The 24,894-nt window shown below is 35.4% G+C and overlaps 1 protein-coding gene across 3 annotated transcripts in view; it reads right to left on the reverse strand.

Annotated features, from left to right (window-relative positions):
- The window catches only part of LOC116167130 (protein lap4), an 83,364-nt gene that overhangs the window by 3,412 nt on the left and 55,058 nt on the right, over positions 1-24,894 (reverse strand). For 2 of the 3 annotated variants that reach the window (XM_031482369.1, XM_031482368.1), the window contains exons 6-9: positions 12,923-13,174; positions 12,574-12,741; positions 1,891-1,978; positions 570-1,420 (exon numbers count right to left, since the gene is read on the reverse strand). In XM_031482369.1, the coding sequence (XP_031338229.1) occupies positions 570-1,420; positions 1,891-1,978; positions 12,574-12,741; positions 12,923-13,174 (1,359 nt within the window). The remainder of the gene's footprint in view (positions 1-569; positions 1,421-1,890; positions 1,979-12,573; positions 12,742-12,922; positions 13,175-24,894) is intronic. The other variant, XM_031482370.1, reaches the window with a different exon arrangement.

Below are 24,894 nucleotides of genomic sequence, written 5' to 3' on the forward strand. Positions count from 1 at the left end.
TTTTCTGTCAGAATGACAAGTGAATTCGAAATGGGGACACTGTAGCAAAGTTAAACATTCCAGTAGCGTAAGTTGTTTCAATTAATCATGCTGAATGCACCCGGGGTAATTACCACAGTTTTTATTATTGTTATCGAACAATAAAATCAATACATTTGTGTCGTTCGAGGTGTCATTACATGTGTATTAGCCTCGGTACTAGCATAGCATGGGTACACACACTTGTTTAGACTTTGGAGTATTCCTTTTCAGATTTTGCAAACATTTCTCATAGACTTCTACCCTAAAATTATGCCCCCTCTTAACCTTTAACGCAAAGGTATCGAATTCAAAATATCAAAAAAAAGTTATGTGCAACTTCCTCCATCTCAGTCTATACACTATGTTTCTGCATTAGTTTCCTTGAAGTTGCTCAAGCTAAAGACAAAGAGACCAATGACACAATGAGCATGAAACAACTGCTCAGCTTAAAGGACGCAACTTTACATCGGACACACTTCCAACACACCCATTTGTTGGTTATTGTCAAAACCAACCTCAAAATGTCAAAATAACAAAAAAACAATTACCTTCTTTTCACTGTCCAAAGATCTTCTATATCCAGTGTAACTAGGTCGATTAGCCATATAACTGCTTGCGGAATATAGGCCCGTATAAGGCTTTGGCAATCCAAACAAGCGAGGAGACTGCTGCGGTCCAGGCGATGGGAGCGGACTATCCAGTGGCAAATTAACTTCACGTTCCACCACAAGTCTAACAAAACGTTCTAAACCAGTTAACATAGATACCGCCTGGTCATGCGTCACAGATGTAAGATCTACACCGTTAATAGAAACTACTCGATCACCTACAGCTAATTTACCATCCTTTTGAGCAACACCTCCCTCTGTAATACGCGAAATATAAACCGAATCGTTATCCGCCTTAAACGGTGGCGACCCCTTCCCACCGGCTATACTAAAGCCCAACCCCCTAGTATCACGAATAAGCGTAGTATGGATAAGTATCTTATGAAGCACCACCTCATCGTTGGTAGGCAAGGGGGATGGAATGCGAGGTTCCGGTTTAACATTCGTTCCACTATTTACTTCGGGTTCCTGAACTAACCTGGTCACTTCCCGACTCACTTCGAGTACAAGTACCGCTCCGGACGCTTTTAACACCTCTACCGCTTCGTAGTGACTTACATCCAACACTGACACACCGTTCACTTTAAGCACTTTGTCACCTACTCGAAGGCCCGCCAACTCGGCGGGACCTCCTTCGGTCACCCGAGAAATAAAAATACCTTCATCCTCTCCTTTAAATGGGGTAGATCCTCGACCGCCTGCGATTGACAAACCAAGGGCTGTGCGCGACCGTTGTATATGAATTTCATATTTTTCTTCACGCAGTTCTACTGTGGCGTCCGATTCTCCCGCTATAAAAAAAACAAAGCTTAAGAACTGTTGGGTAAATGACCATTTAAGTAGTTTACCTGATGAGTACTTAAGAAAGTGTACTTTACGTTCGCGCCGTTCTGGTAGTGGATTTTTTGAGGTAATTGTGAAAGAGGCAATTTTTGTACGGGGTAAACTTCCCGCTTTGAAGTAAAGTTTGTTATTTCTTGAATTAATGCGCAATTTTGGTAGCGTACTCATGTCGCGATATGCCCAACTTGCGTTAGACTGTATTTACAAATTTACTCAATCCATAACATTCCACTCTTATCTAAATTGATAAAACGTAGATAAGAGCAATTTCATGTAGGTAAGCAGGTAATTATAAGAACTGAGAATGCACTTATTACGGAGAACGAAGTTGCGCGCTTCTTACCGCTTCGAGAATAAACTACCTTGCCATTGCATCGCTATCATAATAATACCTTTATTTTCCCACCCGCGCGCTTACCTTGACTACTGGTGCTACAATCACCGACGGACTCTGGAGGCGTTGATGTACTCATTCTATCGACGTCATCCTCTTTTCGTTTCAAAGCCTGTACGAAAACGCCAATTAATGTATGAAAAATAGGTTAACAGTTAAAATAAAAGCCGTTGTTTTGGGAAAACCACAACAAAGGTTACCTTAAAGTGGTATTAATACATGCACAAGTAAAAGTTTACTATTTTAAAACAAATACACGCTGGCGAGTATTTACAACATAAACCCAGCAAGGCAAATTCATTAAATCTTGGCAATATCATAATCGCCCCGGAAGTTTTGTACATATATGGTAAATTTCCTATGCAGTACATATTTTTTTAATTAAAATTTGGTTTAATTACACGTGGGTGGCCTTGAGTACCAAAATGTTTGTATATTTCTACAGTTATTCAACAATAAAATAATACAGTCTGGTCTTGAAAAAGAAACTCTACTGGTTTTACTTCCTTTAGAGCGAGTTGTTACAGTTTGTTTATTGTTTAATGCAGTTTGAACCTTCGTATTATATTTTTTGTACAAAATTGACCTATTTAGAGTTACCATTAGACGCCGCAGCGCGGGTGATTGTTTTTTAGCACGTGGTGAAAATTTTTAATTTTGGGTTTGCTTTTACTAAAAATCAAACATATTGAAGGAATGTGTAGGAAATTTTAGAAATGTTTCGAAAACCCATGGGAAATGATTTCATTCAAGTGGCCCAATTTCCAAACCCATGCGCAAACCTACTTTTAAAATCCTAGTGGGTTCAATTACTAATCCCAAGACGGATATGAATTGAAAAACAGTTTAGCCGAATTGAGCTTTCTGACCTTATTTAGTGTTTTCTGCTCTCTTTTATTTCATTTTGTTAAATGTAAGGCTTAATAAACTTTATTAGCGTATTTTCCTCAAAGTGAAAAATCCATATTGGCTGCACTTTGTCGTCCGTCCGTCACACGTACTCCTTCTACACCATTGAACCGATTTGGGCGATATAGGGCTCATTTGAAAGGGCTTGGTCCAAGGATTCCGTGCATATTTTTTGGTTTTGCGCATGGGCCGTATCAAAAATTTAGTTTAACGCATTTGCAATGCTAACTTTTTTATTTATGAAGATGCAAAGACTACGAATATAAGTAATAATTTACGATGTATTCAAAATGTTGTTTTGCGCATGCGCAATGCCAACTTTCTTATTTATGAAAGCATTTAAATGAAATTATATTATATACATAGACATTTGGAATAAAGACAAATCTAACACCAGTTTTAAATTTTGGTTTTGCGCATGCGCAATGGCAACTTTCTTATTTATGAAAGCAGTTAAATGAAATATCAGATGTAAGCAGTTTGAATTAAAATAAAACTAATACCGGTTTCAAAATTACTGTTAACGCATGCTGTATGTTTTATTTGTGAAGGTATTCAATGAAATTTCTAATGTAGACATGCGCAATGCTATTTACCAAAGCATTTATAAAAAGTTTCATATGTAGACACTTCGAATAGAAGTAAAACTAACACCCATTTCAAAATTTGTTTGTATTTGTATACGTTCCACTATTTTTCATTAAACTGTATAGACTTCGACGATAGGCGGCTCATTTCAAAGAGAATGGGGTAAGGATCTCGTGCCTACCGGTATTTTTCCTTGTCCTAGCATTAATATTATTAGGAAGAAAATACGCTCTCGTCATTTATGTTTGAATAATGACTTTTTAAACTTGTTTTATTCATAATATCGTTGCTGTGGTTGACCTAAATAAAAAATTCAGTCGAATTCGTTAACAACTTTGGACCTTCAGGTCGCCTAACGAATATTTCTTCGAATGTTAATCCTTTACAAAAAAGGAGTTGCGGGGTTTTATTTTAGTTTTATCAAGAGTGTTACTCTCTAGAAGAATGCGAAAATACTTAGTGAGCCACGACCTACGCCTAGACTGTTCTCAGTTAACAGTCTCAGATTCAGTCTCGATTTGCGATAGAAATAGATTGATTCTGTAATAAAGCAGAAGTGCACCCATTATTAATGCTAAACTCTTGCAATCTACTAATAAATACTAATTAAATAAATATAAATAAATTCCTTTTACGCTTACTTTATTAAGGCACCGACAGAAAAACTACTAGGGATGTTTTAAGACGGTTCACAAGGAGTAATGCAGGTGAAATTACGTCGTCATTTAAAATTTTTACTTGCCCATTTAGGAATGCACCACCCGTGACCCGACTCAATCCGAAAGCGCATTAAAAAAAACTAGGGATAGCCGTTAGATCCGTTCTTTGATATGTCAAGGAAAAAACCATACATTTTTAGACATTTGCAGGAGTAGGTCTCAAATGAAATATTTTGGAACACTTTTTTTTGAAAATAAAATACTTAATGGTAAACAATATTTTTAAAAACAAACAAAATAAGTTTCTGAGAATTAATTCAGTTATCACTGATTTAAATTGATCATGATTTGAATTTAATATATTTTAATAAAAATAGCATGTCGCGCTATGAAAGTATGTATTTTTGTTTTATTTTCTTACCATTTATTATTTTATTTTATTATTTTATTTGATGCTATTTTGTATTTAGAATAATCTAACTTTGTTTACCGTATTTCGCTTACCAAACCCTTTCACTTGATATCCATACCATACGGATTACTATGAACATGACAAGCCGCCATTTTGTATGGGATTCAAAATGGCGGCATTTAATTAATTTTTGTTGATGTATTTTAATACCAATTTATACGCACGCACGCTAAAATGCGTTTCTTTTTACTTACACAATTTAAAAAAAATTTAAAAAGTAGGTAAGTTGATACCATAATTTTGTTACTTTTCGCAACACAAATTGATTGGAGTTCCAATGTTGCACCTCATCCTCAACAACCAAAAACAGATTCGTGTCAACTGTGTGTCACGGAAAAATAGAAACGAAACTAATATAAATATAAGTTTACTTTTTTTATGAATTTTTTTTTAATTTTTTTATAAACATCTTATACATTTTTGAAATCAGGATTTTTGTCTCTATTAGATGATCTAAATCTTTAAAATCGCTCCCATATGAAAAACAAAAATTGGTATCGATATAAAACAAACAATTAATGATAACGAAAATTCATTTCCATCAACTAAAAGAACAGAAAAAGTTCCTTAAAAAAGTCTATTTGTTTTTGAAATACCTCCCCAAATAACGGTTTTAAAGCCAAAAATCAAAAATGTCAATTACGTTATTTTTGCTCATATTTAGTAAACTTTCGAGGAAAATTTTTGTTTTTTGATTTCATTTAAGCATAACTCGAGGATCATTTTGTCCATTTAACCATCTCTCTATGACTACACGCTAATAAGCGAAACTTGTATATACAGGCTAGGCTGATTCAAATTCGAGGGCCACCAAGGGGATATCGGGAACTGTAAGAGATAGGTAGGTAGTTAAAATTTGGCAGTTGCAGTTTTGAAACTGAAAAAATTTCGACTACTTTCGGAGATAACCGGAAAAAAAATTAAATTTTGCAAAATATGTTAGGAAAAATTACTACCACCTATTTTGAAAGTATAATTATAGTGTGTATCTGTTGCAATTTTGAAAAGCTAGGGCGGCTAGGGGTATTCATAGAAAAACTTCAACCGTAGATGAATAATGCTCATTGATAATTATATAATACCTAATTTAGATAGACGTGCCAGTTCAAAAATACTTGTAATAAAAATAATAATAATAATTTTTATTTCATTAGGTTTTCCAATAATTTACAAAAAAGAGAAGAAAACAAAACATGTGTATTGTACACTTAATGAAATAAGGATTCAAGCTGAAATAAGGATTCAAAAAGGAATCAAAAAATTCGAAATATGACTGATTTAATTTAAACGGAAAGCTTCAAAAGTTTAAAACCGCATATAACATAAATATGAACTCATAAAACGTTTGTTGTGGTAAAAACCATGCTAGTGGGACAAAAACGGTCCATTTCATTTGTATGCACAACGCGTCACACAAAAACTACGTTCGATTTCAGAGCAAAACAGCGCAGGTATGTTAGAAGATAATTAAAAAAAACTTGCTCAGCTTCGCTAATTGCTACGCACTTACAATTGTAGCAGAGTCATGAACTAAGCGCCAGAACAAAACGTGCTCTACCTGTAGCTATAGCTTAGCTAGTAAAGGAACGACTACGAGAAAGACGGCTGAATTAAACAATTCTACCTATATTAGTGTTTAATTACAGATTTTAAACGTGAGAAAAACGTAATAGTAGGTAATTCTTTAGTAAACGTGCACGCAAATTTAGAAAAAAAAGCGAATTCCTTGGAAAGTAAAGATGCGAACTAACAACGTACAATTTGGGACTATATCATTTAGAATAAATGGGTATAATTAAGTGCCAGCACGTAATTGTACACTTCCCATGTAACACCAGATCTGTGAGATTATTGACGAAAAGAATATCACGCTTCAAAGAACAGTTACTTCCTTAAAAAATACTATTTGCATGCATTTGAAAGGAATGTAACTAAATACGAGCGTTACAATTACAATATTCTTTTCATATTCCCACACACCAATATTTTAGTAGTGCCCACATTTTACTTCGAATTGAAAGTAGATGTACCTACCCATCGCAAATTATTATTGCTGCCAAAGGTCTCGTAAATAAACTGAATTACATTCCAATGTAAATTGCACCATATAACTTTTGCAAGAACAATAAGAAAACGGCACAAGTAAGAGGATAACGGTAAAGGCACTGATTTATACACGTTATTCTATCAAACGTTTAACCTCTATTTGTTAACAGGTATTGTACACCTTTCTCGTGTAAAACATTTAAATTTAGCGATGACTGTATGTAAAGTTTAGCATGACGGTCATCAGCATTATTTTGATAAATAAAGAAAACCAGTTACAAGACTCACACAACTGTTTTGATGACGCATTGACACATAGTTTTTATTGAATGTTAAAAAGTTCACCTGGATTCCCGTCACTTATGATGCATAAACAAAAAAAAAGTGACACACATTATCAAATTATCAAAACTTTTCCCACCCCCACTTTGCATATTAACACAATTGTCTACTAATTCTAAAGCATTCTCAAGCAGACAAATTAAGGATATTATCGATCCTTGACGTGTAATGCTGGGAAAGTAATAATGGATATCTATTTCAAACGGCGACCTCTTTAGTTTTTTTATTAGCTCCAATTATTGTCTGAAGTTAACACTCAACAAGCTGTAAATCAGCATATGGATGATGAAAGCGCATTTTTGGCAATCCAACAGATCAGTATTTTATTAGCAAAGTTTAAAATTATCGATCTCAGGAGTAATCGAACTCAAACTAGACTAGAGCCTGCACTTCTATACTATAGCAGACAGCAGAAGTCTGTAACTATTGTAATTGCTGAGATCTCATCCAGCCAGCCGGTCAGCCAGACAGCCAGCCATGACGAATATAATAGCGTATTTGTTTTCAAAAATGAGGGGATGTTTATTTGCTGTTACTGTTATGTCTTGTTACAAGCTTCACCAGAACTTGTGACCAATTTTGCGAAACAAAAAGCGCATTTTGGATTAGATCGCGGCTAGGTATGAGAGAAAAACGCACAAATTTCGACTGAGAAGTGACAACATTTCGGCCGTCTTTCGAATGCTATCCTAAAAAGTCGGACTCGACCTTGAGGGAAGTTTTTGGGCAAAGGCCGTCAAATTTCTCCGCCGAATCTCCCATTTTAAAAATCCCTATCTATGTGCCGGCCACGGTCTTTATTCACCGTGGTGCCTTCCTTCCCCCGCAGGTCAAAGTAAAAAGTGACTCGATCAGACGGCTTGACTCGGACCCAATAAATTTTGAAATGGGCATAAGTTTTATTTGAAGTATCTACATATGGAACTTTTTATAAATGTTTTCGTAAATAGCATTGCGCATTGTCTACATTAGAAATTGCATTGAATACCTTCATAAATAAAACATAAACATGCAGCATGCGTTAACAGTAATTTTGAAACCGGTATTAGTTTTAATTTCATTCAAAGTGTCTACATAATTGTGATATTTCATTTAAATGCTTTCATAAATAAGAAAATTGGCAACGTGCATGCGCAAAACAACATTTTGGAAACGTCGTTAATTTTACTTATACTTATTCGTAGTGTTTACATATAAAGTTTCATTTAAATATCTTCATAAATAAAAAAGTTAGCATCGCACTTGCGTTAAACCAAATTTTTGACACTGCGCATGCGCAAAACCCAAAACTATGGGTATGCACGGAATCCTTGGACCAAGCCCCTTCAAATATCACCAAAATCGGTTCAGGAGTTTAGAAGGAGCACGTGTGACAGACGGACGGACGTCAAAGTGCAGCCAATAGCGATTTTTCACTTTTAGGAAAATACGCTAAAAATTTTCTGTGGCTAACACAGAAGCCACCCGCACGCTTGCGCGATTAAGGTATTCCTTTTATGTCTAAGAATGTGTGTACCAAATTCTTAAATATGCAAAATTGTTTTCTACGTCAGTGTAATTTTGAAGCAACCGCTACCATAATACACATCGGCAATAGCAGTTAGACCAAATGTTAAATAGTAAAATGTAGGGTCTGGAGAAGATTCTGTCGTTGAGGTTAAAATTTCGAATATGTCTAAAACGGACTGTCAGGGATAGGGTACTCTCATGGGAAAAAATGGAAGGTTTGAACGAAAGGTGTCGGTCGATAGGGTCAAAGCTTCAAATCCGAATATCTCCAAGCGGAATGTAGGAAAGAGTGCTCTCAAAGATAAAATGCAATGTCCGGAATAGACGTGGTTGTGGGTGTACCGACATTCGAATTATCCAATATTGTTATTTTGATTTTGGCCCGGAAGGCCGATTCGAGCTTCGAGGTAAATACACAAATTAAAATTCATAACAGTTAAGGAAATTCTAAAAATCCAGAATAAATAATGTAAAAAATTAAAAAAAAAGCTGCAAAAAATTAAAGAAATTAAACAAATTCCTACGATTGTATAATTTGATATTAAAAACTTTGTGTCATGAATAATTCCTCGAAAAGATCAAAACAGATAAACAAAAATGTTGATTGCAAAAGTTTCTTGATAGTAATCGTTGAATAATATCTACCATTTTCATAGTAAGTGTACAGGTCAGGTAAAAAAGATATGAGGCATTTTTTAAACTAAAAAGAGAGAATTATTCTCTTTTAAAAAATGTAACACTAAAAAAATTGAATACTGATTCAAAAAGATTAAAAAAATTAAAAATTCGAAAATTTTCTTGAATTTTTTTAACACAAACCAGTTTTAATTACTTGAATCTTTTTTGAATATCATCCCTTGTATATTATATTTTTGAATAGAGAATTTAATTCATAATCGTTTTTTAGATTAAAATATATACGGAATTCTACTTAAAAAGAATAAGTTAGGTATGATAACTTTTTTACCTGACTCCGTACACCTATTTTAAAAACGGCTTCAAGAATCATAATTAAAAAAATTTCGTAAGAAACTTTAAACATATTTGTGTATATCTTTTAACTTTCAAGTTAAACTAAAGCGTTCGCGGGGTGGATCACGAAAAAAGAAATTACGCCAAGAGCGAGAAATCATATCCATCAAACCACCTTCCCGCTACCGACGAAGATTTTCGCAACGTTTCCAAGAAAAACGAGATAGTGTTGAACCTTTTCCGTTAAGCCCCCCCGACCAGGATTCTGTGGCCGGTCCGTGTAGTTGACCTTATTATCAGCGTGCAAGAGGCGGAGCTATATTCATTCTGCTTTAAAATGAAGAAGCATCGCTGGGAACGTGTATAGTTCATTCAAATTGGGACTACCTTGAAGGACGCCAAGGTTAAGATGACGAAGATGCGAACTCCAGTCGGATCATTTTTGGACAATTGCAAATTTACTTTAAACTGTATTCACCTCTATTGTTTGTAGCGCTCAAACGCCGTTCTTGCATGTTATCAACTTGCAAACGACAAAAATGTCACGTACGCAGTTCCATAACTCCATCAGCTACCTGAAGGGAATTTGTGAGAGCTTTTAATAAAGTGAACACGTAATATTGTGAGGAGATATTCTACCAATTACGTGTAAAAAAGTCCGCTCGCTCGGCTGGCTGTTCGCACAATAACTCAAAAACGCTTTAATATATAAAGCTGAAATTTGATACACAGACTGACTTATGGAAAAGTGATTGAAATTTAGGACTGAAAGGGGGGGGGGCGTTTAATTTCTTGAGTCAGGGCAGATCAAAATGCATTCTCGCGCTACTTATTGCTCGCGTGCAAAATTTTGAAGTACGAATTGCTTTGCATAAACAGACGAGTCTCAGACTTTATTTTCAGAAAAAAAGTATGGGCAACAAATTCTATTAGAAATGCCCAATTTTAAATTCATTAATCATTTTAAGCGGTATTAATTAAATCGGGCGGCAAAACGCACCGCGAAAAGCAGACAGTTAAGTAGGTAGGCTTTTTAAACGGATGGATAGTTCCTGTCATTCATCAAAGTAGAATAAAGGAAGCGAAAGAAAAAAAACTGAGTAGTTTGTATTATATTCGGACTATCTACCATCGATAGATCGCCGTGAAGGTTCCATCTATCATTAATATAACAATGAACGGCCGATAATTGTCATGTCACGAATTGGAAAGTAAATGGTTTACCGTTTGAGAGCAACCTTTCTAATGTATTTAATACCAAAATTATTATAAGTACAGTTATCGCTCAGTTCGAGTTATATTTTTAATCGAGAGGATAACGTCGCGTGATCACCTAAAAAAGATGATTTGTAATTTAATTTAAACAGATTTATGGTAAACTAAATCTTCCTGGCGAGTATGAGAATTCCTGTTCTGTGCGTGTTTTCAATTTGTGGCGGAGGACGTGAAATATTTCGAAAGAGAACTTTGACGTTTTGATACATTTCTTGATTACTACATTTTTATTGCAACAATTCCACCGCCCATTTGGCGGTCAATAACACGTTTATAATAATAATAATTCATCCTGTTTGTAAAAACATAACCCGTATTTTGTTAATTGGATTCATTTAATAAACTGTGTAAAATTGATTTAATTTATTGTTACCCTTACGCTCTTTGGCTACTACCCTCCTATTGTTAAGGTAATAAGAATTGACGAATTTATCTTCTGTGTTAGTTTGTTATTTATAACATAACATTTATCATTGTAACTTATACTACACTTCTCCTGTGAATTAAATTAGTATCAACGTTCATAATGCAAACCAATGCAATTGCCTTAAATGGCTCCATTTTTTACAAGAAGTAAAACCGTAGAGTGCATTGTCTCTAGCCACACATCATTGTCAATTGATATCACTTGTTAAATACTAAACTTCGAACATTATCATTTATTACATTTTCAGAAAGTCCAACTAATTCGAGTCTACGGGATTTAAAGCCAACAATAGATGAATCTCGAGAGAAACACAGACACTTTTCATTATTGCTTGTAAAGTTTTATATACAGAAATAAAGAAAACTTCTTGTATTGTACAATCACTGACAAAATTAAGAGGTCCTCAGAGGTAAAAAGGCACACAGCCCCTAGCGATCTGTGAATGAGCGTAATTTTGTCTAACTTATTCCAAAAGTCAAGGATTATTTCATTTTTAAAATGCACGAGAGAAAACTCACACAAACAATTCAAAAATATTGCGCAAAAGACTAACACTTAGATTTCCTAATTCGTAAGGTAAATACAGGAGTAGTATAGAATAACTTAAGACCTTCTGCAGATGCACCTCTAAAAAGCATTATGCGGGTCACTCTGTAATTGGGCACAGGCCTGTTGAGGGCCCAGAGAGGGATAATAAATAAAAAATAAATAAATAGATAGGACTAGTGTTAAATACCTTTCACACAATTTCATCATTTACTACATTTGAATACTTTGTTCATTAGCCATCAATGGACAGAGCGTTCAAGAATTAATGCTCTTTCTTACAGGTTTTTAAATATGACCTCTTATGTCTGAGTTTCTGACTCTACCCCATTTGTATAAAATTGAAATGTCCCACGCATTGTGGATGTGTCCAGATAAACTATTATTTGTGAAACGATTTTTCTAAAATTTCAACAGAAGCTCTTTTCAATATAAGTAAATTGATCGTTGGGGGTTGCAACTTCATATGGACATATCTCATGAATGGAGTGCTGGAAGCGGGTGAAAATTGTATGTGATTGAGCAACATCTTTTGAAATTAACTTTACGTACCTAAAGCTCGCCTAAACACAAGATGCTAGGCAAAAGTGCCAATTTGGCCTAATGGCGTTGATCATTAGATATGACCAAAGGAGTGTCTGATGCAAATTTAGGTTTAAGAACTGAATAGTGAATTGAATGAATACAAAAGTTAGGCAGTTAATCCAACATAACCAATGAGTTGGACTTACCTGTAAGAAAAATAATATCCATAACAAAAAAAAGTGATAAAGAAATATCTAATTTGATATTTGTTAAAAATTATTTTTAAACCCACAAGAAACAGTAACTGTTGGACGATACACAAATAAAGTCAAAGAACTTCTTTAAACAAAAGCCGTGCAATTTTTTGCATATCAAAATTATATCGCAACAGGTTACACATGCATCAAGCAAAAAAGAATGTAAATTATTTGAAAGACCTGCGCAATGATGGAAGCCACTTTATCTTTGTCAAACGTGGAAATGATGCGTTTGTTCTTCAAATGATGGGGAGTATCCCTACGATGTAAACGGCTAGGCTTTGAAGCATCTGGTTCATCATTAACAACTATGTTCTTCATGAACCCAACATGTTTCCTCACCTGTTCCTGTATACCCAAATACATGCACAAACCTAAACGAATCTATCAAGTCGCAAGCTTATTGAAAATCACAAGTGAGCTGGTACGAAAATTTTGCAATTTGATAGATTCAATAACCCAAATTGTTAATTACAAATCGTTACGTTAGAGTGAATCAATGAAGTCATAATGCGGAATGAAAACTTACCTCCTCACTATCTTCGTCCGCGCTGGGCTCACTACTTTCTTCAGCTCCATTTCCTAACTGCACCTCCTCGGTTAAATTGTTGTTCTTCTCCACTTCTGGCGGTGATACGATTGCAGGATTGATGGCTTCGATGAACGGCTCGGAATTTTGTTCGTAGCTGTCTTCCAGCGAATTTTGTCCCTTTGCAAAGAGCTTGTGCGCCTTTGCCTTTAATTCCTTAGGATGCGGAGTATTTTGTCGCACGAAAGGCGTCTGCACATACAAAATTACAAGACCCATGTATCAGTAAGTCTCTTACATTTTTCATGGGCTTTATTTAGTCCAAGCGTAAAAGTGCCTCAATAATTACAACTTCTAATTCCAAAATAACCACGTAAATAAAAATTGCGATGAAAGTCAAAATGGTCAAGCTTTGAAGGTACATACTCAATTTTAAGCTACTATTATGCTAGATAAATTACATACATACATCCTGCGTTTATATCCCACAAAAAATTCAATTGTTACAAAAAGCTATTCTGAAAGAGCAGTCCACAAATAAACTGATAGGTAATAAGGTGACAAAACCTCACTCCTCTAGCTCAATTTACAGTGGTCGTTTATTAATGTAATTTTGGTGTGAAAGGTCAAATAATTGATTCATTCAATAAAACGGGACTCAAATTTAATGTAGGTATCATTAAAACGACAGCACTCATTACACAACAGGTTAGTGACAGAATTCGTAACGACAGTCAAGAGCGTAATTATTTAATAATGCAAGATCACAATCACTTTTTATAATACAAAAGAAAAACGTGTTTATTTATAAAGGTAGGTAAGTAATTTTAGTTGTTGATACACACAGTGCTGCTCTACTACTTCCAATTGGTTCAAGAATTACATGTGAAAAATTTATTTATAGTTTTGTATATTTAACTTTTTATTATAAGACACCAGTCAAGTGCAATTCTTTTATCACTCAAACATTTCATGCATTTCATGCACAGATTCTGTGATGATTGTCATGCATGAACAATATTGTAAAATGTTTGTTTTAGAATTGCCATTCTTAATTTGTACAGCACAATGAGTAAGTCAGGTAAGATGACACACCACAGCATATGCTTTTAAAAATGACTAATAGTAAGTTCTGCTGACATTTTGTAATGGCTGAAAATGCTTTTTGAGATTTGCACACATTATGGAAGTTTATTCATTCGCGCTTGAATTTAAACAAATTATTGTTGACTAAAATATTCAATTTTAGGCATTGTAGTGAGCCTTTCATCTATCAAATGTTGTAATTGTAATCAGAATTCGCAATCCCCCATTGAGTCAAAAGTGAACTTTTCTTTGCAGTTCTGAAATGATCATCAATGGTTCTAAACTTCAAGGTAAGACTTAGCATGGCGAAAGGCCTCGTTAAGTGGAACTAACAATCTGCACCTATCAAATAAATTTAATTAAATACTTGCGCTTAATCTCATTTACACGATTAGATGTGAAGGAAAATGCATTTTATAAATTGATATAATAGCAATAGTCAGTTGAGAAAAGTACCAAATATAAATTAAAATAATTAAGTGGTAATTAGAACAGAAAATAGAAATGCACATTTAATGTTTCCAGTTTCCCGAATTGAAAAGTAAATGAGGAATTTTTTAAGCTACAAGAAACCTATTCACAACTTTGCTCTAAATTAATTAGGGGAGAAAATTTTCAATATAAAGGAATTAGTGTTGAAATCCCTACAGGGAGTTAACCATTTTTACACCCTGTGTACAAATGAAACAAGTAGCGCAGTGAAGGCACCGATCGGGCGAATCCCTAGGTGGCGGATAGGGGAACGCCCACACAGACAGCTGAATGATCGTAAAGTGACTCATTCTTCGGGGTGGGTAGTGATGAGCTAGCGCCAACACTGGTAGTGACGAAGGTCGTCGCTGTGGACCAACCTCCCAAGTCAAGGTGTTAGTGATCGTGCGGAGAACTTTGTGGCACTGAGGTGCAGTGTCTATAACGGCGTCCCTCGGATACCGGATGACCTCTCCTCTTCGGGCAGCCAAGCCCTGGGCAAGCGGCTTTGCCTAGGTGAGACCGCATTTCCCACTACTGAAGGGAATTGTATGGGCGATAATCTAAACAAACCCTTTCTGGAATCCTCATCAGAGGGGACCAACAAGCCAGACCCTTGGGCAAGTTCTTGGAATGAGGGGACCCCTCCCACGCAGGGCCTTATTCAAGGACCTGGTGATGGGCCAGGAAGCGCCGGCTTGCGGGTAAAACCTCGGAACAAGCGGGCCTTACGCAAAAGCCTAGGGCTGTGTCTGGCCCGGTAACTCAGGCCTGAAAAGAAGCACAGAGGTTTTGGAGTACCTAAAGTTGCGGGTGCACCACAAACCTAGGGGCAACTCGCTGCGACGGGGTCCAGGTTGACCATTATTCGATATCACACCCGGAGGTGGACATTACCGAGCCTCAGTCAAGGTACATTATGGCTTCATTGAATGCAGTTGTTGAGATGATGAAGGGGGGCCCGTCCTTCGGAGGGGGGGCCCTTCCTTCGTCTGGCAGAGTTCCGCTGGAATGACGCATTTCAGAAAGTCTAGAGGCACGTCCCTAGGTTAACCAAGATGAGGGCTGTGTTATACGAGCTCCCGGATGACACAGTCACCATCTTGAAGAGCCTCCAGAGGCCAAATCCTGGTTTCCCTATGGAGCCTGGTAGGACCCTCCTCGCATTTGGTGTCGATGAGGTACCCTATCAGGCACTCCAGTGACGAAAGCGAGTGCTCCACTGGAGCAGTGGGACCCAGTTTCGTTGCGACGGGGGGGGGGGATCTTTTTAATAGGCCTTGAACTTGGTCTCATACAAGAACCTTGAGTTTCCAGGGGACGCGTAGAGGGACAACTGAACCCTAGGACTTTTTTATGTTCTTGGTGGTCTCCTCAGCCTCTCTCCTGTACAACTTGGAAGAGGATCCACCTACCAGGCACCTGGCTGAGTTGATAGAGCACTGTCGAAATGGCAGGCTCTCTCTTGAGGTTAGGTGTGATGTTAACGCACACCGTGTTGTGTGGGGAAGTACAGATAGGAACTCGAGGGGCGACCACCTTCTGGAGTACTTGTAAACAACCGACTTGAATGTTTTAAATCAGGGAGCACCCCCTAACTTCGTCTTAGCGCGGAGGTAGGAGCCTATCGAATCTGACCTTGAGTTCCTTTTTAATAGCTCACATGATACAAAGTTGAAGGGTGTCTGATGAGCCGGGAAGATCTCAAGATCGCTCAGCGTAGGTATAAGGACCATATTCGAAGGTCTAAGCTAGAATTATGGAGGACTCTTCTGTGGGAATATAGAAAATTTTCCTGAAGTTTAAAAACTTCAAAAGATCCTTTTGAAAGACTCACAGCAAAAAGTGATGACATTGACGCTTTCATGCTTTCACATGACCAGGTCAGCAAAATATTTGGGAGTTATCATAGACTCCCGCCTGACCTGGAAAAGGCGCATTGAGCGAATAAGCAAAACGGTTACTGCATATCTAAGGGTAGGTATGTAGAACAGCTTTTGGCTGTACATCGAGCTTGAACCCTGGACTGGTATATTGGCTTTATACTGTATGGTGGCCTGCCATGCGCAGGGCAATCTACAGGAAGCAGCTAGATAAGGTGCCAACTATACCCTATTCATTTTAAGAAGGTAGCGGTAGAAAGTATAGGGAAGCTTTGACCTTCACTTTGGTTAAAACACTAGTAAGTATTACGCTAATAACTAAAACGAGTGACGAATTTTATTAGCTGGTAGTTTCTGTTGCGAACTAATCTGTTGAACTGTCATTAGCTGTTAATATCAAAGAACCAAGCATGAAATCATTTGTTTTATTTCTATTTGCAGTGCTGGATATTCCTACTTACAATAATTTGGTGCTGTTTTGTAATTTTCCTGTGTGTGCTTATCTTCAAACACAGGGCCATCTACTACCTTCTTATAATGAATGCAGTATAGTCAATTCTAGGTTCAGTCACAACAAGCAACGGAACTCAGACTGTCAAGGGGCTTCTTAACAGAGCCACTTGGCAAATCTGGGTCTTATAAGTCTATAAGTTTCTAAAACTGAACAGAAACCAGATTAAGAAGATCACTGGTGTCCTCCTATCACCTGCACAATATTGGACTTGCAGGAGAGCCTACGTCTGACAGACATCAGCTCTTTGGCGACAGTTATCCGTTATTGGACTAAACAGGATCATATCTTTTATTGAAACGAGCGGGCTATGACCCCTAGTTACGAAAGGAAGGGGGTAGGTGCCTAAGTGCTGCCTGGTCGGGATCCCCTTATGAATACATATGAAAAGAGAACATTTCAGATTTTCTGAGGTAGTGGGTTTGCAAAAAGTGAGTCCTCAGTTACAAAGCGTGGCATTTTGCATCAACTAGAAAACGCATAATCCATGGGTTTAAACCAAGGGTTCCCAACCAGTGACACATGTAGTATGCGGGTCTGTTTCAGGTGGTACGCGTGACGTGGATGAAAGAAGCAATTACATTAAGGGCCTTTGGGTGCCTGCAAGCTGTAAAATTGGTTTGGTGCTCGTCTAGCAGCGTTGCCGGCCGGGCGCTGACTGGTACCCCTGAGGCCCTGCATTCCGCTGCTTCGCGATCGCCAGTTTGCATCCAGCAGTGCAACAGTTTTAAAGAGAATCTTTAATTGACTTCTGGATTGAATGTAAAACTGAGTATCCAATGCCCTTCTGACAAGCTATTCTAATTTTGATGCCATTTATAACAAGTTACTTCTATGTGTGACTCTTGGAACTGTTACAAACATAGTAATAGACTCTATTGAAGAATTCGAAGTAAAAGTTCAATTATTTCTCCTGAAATTGACACTTTAATTACCAGAAAACAAGTTTCTCATTAAACTGAATCATGAATAAATGTTGATTTTTGTTTATTTTGGCTTTTAGTTTGTACTAATTATTTAATATTGCACTATGTTTTTATCGGTCATCATTTAAAATAATCCTGCATATAGCATTTATAACCAAAAATAAAAAATATCAATAATGTGCAATGCTATGGAAGATTTCAAAGTCAAATAAACATCAATGACACATAATTGTAATTTTAAATACCAGCAATATGTACATACAATACCATCGATAGAAGGCTACTGAATTGTTGCTTCGGAAGGTACCCTTTTGAGAATTATTTATCATACCCACGAAGAAATTATGGAAATTTAATACTTTTAACAGTCAGCAAATCCTAAATGCAATATTGTAATGATCAAGCCTTACTAATCCCATACTGTAATTAATAAAAAATAATACAATATTTAACGCTTAATTGAGGATAATTTCTGGTGCAGTATTATGATAGGACCCGCTCCTACTCATAAGCTCGTTCGCACAGTTTCTAAGTCCAACATAAGTACTTTCTTGAAAATTCTGTGCAAAATCTTGTTAGGTAGTCTTTTAATGAGCACTCTTGCATCAAGTGCTATTTGCCCACCGTGTTACAGCTGGGCATCGATTCCCGAAGTTAGTCGATATGCTCCATGATGTGCATGTGATGTGACCGGCTGCCATGACGTCATGATCATATATGATAGGGATAAGTTCAAGTTTAGCTGCATTTCCGAATCGTGGACAAACTTTATGAGCTAACAAATCACAGACAAGAATTGAACTGTCATTTGGGAGCTTTGTACTTTTTTTTTTGCATTATGGATACTAAAATAAGAAATAGGGCAATGACTGACACCCAGAAACAATTGATAAAAGAGTTTGGAAGGACGTTATTAATAACCAGAAAATCCTCGAACAATTCCATGTTTTATTTCATAGAAAATATGTGAATGTATACGTTAGTGCACTAAATAACCCAAGCAAACAGCTGCAAGATCTGTCCTGTAGCTGTAACTGCGCATGAGTTTCACGTAACGAGTGGTCTAGACCAGTCGTTGTGTTCAATCAACTTATCGCTCGATGTGGTAGGTTCGAGAATGCAGTCACATTCACGTTAACATCAAGGTCAGTTCGATGTGAACAAAGCACATCTTTGGGAATCGACGCCCTGGTGCTGCAAATAAGGAACCAAATTGTTGTGAGGCATCTGCATAACCTCTTTAAGAGTCTTCTGTACCCACTGCACCCAATGTAAATTTCCATAAGAGCGCCTGCCATAAAAACTCAAGTTGTTTTTCAGAAAAAATTTTGTTTAAGAACAATTTTAAAATTTAGACCTTTATCTACAAAATGTTCGGATTACTTTTTTAAAAAAGTTTATAGCAACTGAATACCGATGTTTAAAAATTAGATGTTTTGCACCGATTATTGCACTAATCTGTTTTATTTTTTTACTCTCGATTGAGACTATTTATGGAAAAAGTAAACCGACAGTTTTTTAGATAAGTTACTTCTAAACATTACCCCAAAAAATGAAATCATATTTTTTGTAAATAAAGTCTGTATCTTGGCGGGCGGTAAATCAACAATTTGAGTGCATAGATATATAAATACATAGATACAGCCATACCCCAACATAGTTCAAAAGGACGTACCATCTATTACCATCACTTTCGGCACATTAATTACGTATAGCGCTATCCTTTATAGAGGTACCCTGAGCATGGAAGACAAGATTCGCATTATTTATTATAACTGTCAATCAAATTGTTCGCACAAGTCACACAGAAAATTATCAGATTTGAGACTTTACAACATAAATAAACCGCCTTTTTATTTATTTAAATCGCATAGCAGCAAGAAATGTTACATTTAAAATGGAAGATGTTACTTAGAAAGCTGGCAAATGAAGAATTTGAAAAAATTACAGCTGACAACTCGAAGAAAGTGTGTGAACATGTGGAAAGTGATTAATTTAAAAGAGAAGTTATATTGGTTGATGTTTCTGAACTTTATAATAAGCGTTAATAATGGCAGTGATGATTCGGATTTGTCAATTTCATCTGACGATTATTCGGATTGTGAACTTTTAGAAACGTAATGAATGTTCGCTAAATGAGTATTATCACCAATTGGATATCATTGTTAAGATGTTGTATTTATTTTAAATAAATGTACACGTGTAGCTTGCTTACTACAATTAGCACTATAATTTCAAAAAGAAACCCCACCGATTGGACATATGCCGAAAGGTAGGCAAGACGCGTAGCGATAAAAAATTTGATATTGCACGCACACACAGTCTATAAATCTCGTTTTCCTAAGAATATTGCACGGATCCTGTGATCATGATACAAACGCACTGCATCAACATTATATAGGCCAAAATGATAATTGGAAACGAATTCACTTCCTGTCGCAACTTAATCTCCGTTACCATTACGCCTAAAACCATGCAATTGAAATTAAAATGTTGAACATAAACTTTACTTACTTACGGTTTTTTTGATATTCTGCAAGCCAGCAATGAATTCACTGCAGCACATCATGCCAAACAACGTAAACATAGTCCCAAATTTAAATGGCGTAGCTCTATGTAATAAAACTATTTCAGGAATAACAATTATGGACGCGTCTATCATTATGGCAAGCACTAATGTTATTCATATACATTTGATAACGCAATAATTACATAATATTTAGTGAAAAAAACCGTCCATCATGTTTAGGGCGAATATTTTTAGTTAGATTTGATTTCGCGCGATCGTGAAATGTGTCAACTGTCACATGACTTATGGGACGCGCTAAGTTTGTTTTAAGCGTCCGATTCGCGTACGACGTAGTGGTTAATGCAATAAAATGAGATAGAACATGTTTCTTCTTGGTTAGAAAGTAATGGAGAGATGTACAAATTTCTTTGATATGTTTTTTAAAAACCGAGGTACGTTTGTTAAGGATGGCTGTATCTAGGTATTTATATATCTATGTTTGAGTGTAACAAGTAGCGCCGCTGCACAGTGTCGACGGGAACTAACTAAGGACCAAAATAGGAATATCATCTTGTTTATCGCAACTATAATCGTCTATACACCATAATGTAAAAAAGTTGCGCTTAGGTAAAGAAGACTCTTAAGTCAATTCTTAAAAAGACTTAATGTTCCCTAAACGCAAATTATTGTGCCAAATATTTGCAAACAATTAAAATTGAATACATACAAAAAACATCTTTTGTATAATGTGCTATATGCGATAAAATACGTAGAAGTAAAACTAGCAAAATAATCTAAAACTACTGCAATTTACATGGTTCTCTAAACGTAGACGTTCTGGGTATTTTCAATTACTTCGAATGGACAGTTACATTCAGCAATTGTTTTTCATATTAAACTACTCAAAATGATACAATAGAATGGATTCTTATACTTTTTTTTAAATCAGCACCAAATCAAGACAATAAGTCACTACATATAAAATACATTCGATGTTGGAAATGTAAACTAAGACAAATAAAAACCTTAATCACTGTAAATGCAGTATTTTATTTAGTAAAATGATAACAAAAAACTTAACCATCCACCATTAAACAGTTCATCTACAATAAAGGTATAAAAGGTAAATAAAAGTACAAAAGATAAAAATGAGACTATTAAGATATAACCACACACTACATGTTAAATTCACATTTAAAAATCGATATTCTACGTGAAGTAAAAACATACATATAATGAAAAGAGTTACATGCTAACTATAAATTTACATTCCCATTTTTAACTTATGCATATATCACATAAAAATGCCACAGTTTCAAATAAAGATCAAATATGAGGTAATATGAAATGGGAATGAAAATCATAGTCAAAATGAATGAAATAGAAAATTTTGACTAAATAAATTTTAGTAAAGATTTCTTTATGAACATCTTTGATTAAATATCTTAGCAACTCAAATGCAATTTTTAATATTTAAAGATTTGTAATTCTCAGCCATTTTAACCCTTCGCACCCCCACATGACACCAAAATACTTTCGCCAAGACATTTGTTAAGGATATAAAAAATGCTATAACAATAATAATTAATACAATCATACAAATACGAACGGTAAAAACAATAGATCGAAGTTGACAAAAGGAACATAAACTAATACTTGTAGATTTTTACAAAACGAGTTATGTAAAAATACTTACTTATAAAGATGGACACAATGTAGATATGTATCTACTGTCAAATATGATACGAATTACATTAAATTACATAAATGCTGTTGGTTCAATATTCTCAAAGACATCGTATATATGTCAGATGAACACATTAAGTGTCAACAAAGAAATGTGGGGTTTTGTGCATTACTTAGAATTTCAAACGTGTATGTTTGAAAAAGAGATTGCATCAAATTGCTGAGATTATTGAAGTTAGTCCCATACACAATGAATGCATAATACTGCCATGCACATTTATTACAAACATACATGCATCAATTGTCAAGCTGTAATATGGCAATTGAAGAAGATATGTTTCTGAAGTGCATGATTGATATTGTGCAATTAATAATTTTCATGAATAGCATGCATACAGACCATAACCAAAACATGCAAAGCTATACCTAAAAACAATTTGTATTTTAATTTACATTTCCAACTATATACACATATATACAAGTTTATATATTAAATAATTATTAACACTTTGTCAAAGTATAAACTTGTTAAAAAGATTTGGCATTTGAGATTGATTAGTTTCAATTTATGCAAAAGTCTGATTGTGCTCACATCTTTGAAGAACAGCAAACTTACATTTTAAACAAGCACCTTGGAAACTGTTAAACTTTTCCAAACACATTCTTACCACAAGGGATCTAAACTACACATCCACAAATATTCATTCAGAAAAGAAAGTGTGTATCACGCTCATTTGCATTGAAATTTATTAGCACCAAATGAATAAATTAATTGGAATTTCAAACTTTCTATACCAGTAGATGAAATAACGCTATACCCTGTAATGTTTGTTGTTAATGTTAATACTATGTTGTTTATTTAATTCTGCATTCTTAATCTCCTAAATTTGTATAATTTATTTTTGTAACATTTGCAAAGTCACTGAGTCATAGTTTATGTCCTTGCGCTATAGATGTAACTGATGCTCACCAAACCACCTACCACAACAATAAACATCAATATGGCAATTACCAATATTATTAATCTCCTAGAACTTGATCAATCTAGGTTGTCCATGAGACAAACTTTGATTCTTTCTTTCTGTAATTTTTATTGTCTTATTTTAAGGAATTCATAATGTGTAATCACAGCCCAGTTGCTGAGGCTTCTCCTTTTGTGTCTATAGTCGTAATTGCGAGAGGTGGCATATGATTATGTAAGGAATCCAGTATCAAATAAGTTTTCTCACCTACAGTGATACATGTGTTGGTCAATAAAAAAGATAACCAGATGTGTCGAATGTACATTTCAAATGTACACAATGTATGTACACAATGAGAGTCAGTATTACACTGAAAAATAAAATGAATTTTGTAAGTTGGTAGTTTCTGTTGCCAACTAAACTGTCGAACTGTCATTGGCTGTTAATAGTCAAAGGTCCAAAACGCCATCTATCAACCTTCTTATAATGAATGCAGTATACGCTTCTTTTTCTGAGGTCAGATGAAGACCTCTGTATACAAAACACCGGTGAACACAGAGGGAGAACTAGGGCAGTGCTTGCGAGGGTCTGTACCATCATTCAAAAATGCTGCCGGGCTTGCGTTACTGCGAATGGTGACCATTTTGAAAATCAAAATAGAAAAAAATGTTTAGGATAAACCTAGGGATAAACGTAGTAGATAATTTAGGGATTTTATAAATGTTTTACTTTCAAAAATCGATGAAGTGGTTACCAAAAAATCTGGTTTTGATATTTTTGATTGATCTCCATTTTAAAAAATAATTGCAAATACAAATGTTTTAGAGAGCTGAAAGATAGTTCTGAAAATTTTTGTTTTTTTTTCAATAGTCCGTAAAATAAGGGTGTTATGACGATTTTTAATAAGCAAAAGAATGTCGATAATTTCGAAATCAAAAATTGGAACTAAGAAAAGTTGTTTGTTTTCTAGCTGCAGTGTTCGAATTAAGGACTTAGTATTAACACCCTGTATGTGTGCATATATGTTCAAGGGTGAGTCAACGATTACGTGGAGTATCTTAATGTCTTGAAGATAAGATTTTTCAACAAAGTGCTTTTGTATAGAATATGATTAAATATTCTTCACATTTTAAAAATTTTTGAATCATATAGGGTGCGTTCACAAAGTAGAGCGCTAAAAAGGTGCATTTTTTTAAATGGAATCGCCTATGTTTGAATGCAAGCGTCAGTTTATTGTTAAAATTATTACTACTAAACTTCATATTTAGAAATTTCACTTTTTTTAAATGGAACGCCCTGTATATTTTTCTGTCGTCTTTTGGCTCCTCCAAAAAACCAGGACAATTTAACGAACAAGAAATTCACCAAACTAATCAATTATTGACAGACATCAAACTAGTCATATGGGAAAGGATAATGCGAAAATTGGTTCGAAAATGAATAGTGAAAAAACCACTAGTGCATTTGTCGCTGGAAAAGATGCAGGTAACTTTTGCCGCTGTCAAAGTGACAATTGCACTGCGCCTTATGCGATTTTTTATACATGAGTTGAATTGCCCCTGAATAAACGGAAAGTTTGTATATTTTACTTGAATTTCTATATCAGTGTTGTTTTTCCTTCTAGAAATTTGTGTAGATGCGTAATTTTTTTTCTCGCTATTGTAATTTGTTCAATTTAGATAAGGTTACACCTAGCCGTTTGCGATAAGAAGTGTTTTTTCACCAGGTGAAATTTAATTAACACATGTTTTTATCACGGATAAGAGATGCAGGTGTTTTACATAGATTTGTGCGTTATTTCGGCGTAAGTGGGGACGCGTGCTGTCAAAGCTGACGTTATTGAACTCAAGTGGGATTGCCGGTTTATTTAAAAATTCTTGAGGAAGGGGTTCATTTTATGATGATGTTTCGTTAAATACTGCAGACCACGAGAAAAGG

The sequence above is a fragment of the Photinus pyralis genome, unplaced genomic scaffold, assembly GCF_008802855.1.
Source record: "Photinus pyralis isolate 1611_PpyrPB1 unplaced genomic scaffold, Ppyr1.3 Ppyr1.4_LG3b, whole genome shotgun sequence".
In the NCBI taxonomy this organism is placed as follows: domain Eukaryota; kingdom Metazoa; phylum Arthropoda; class Insecta; order Coleoptera; family Lampyridae; genus Photinus; species Photinus pyralis.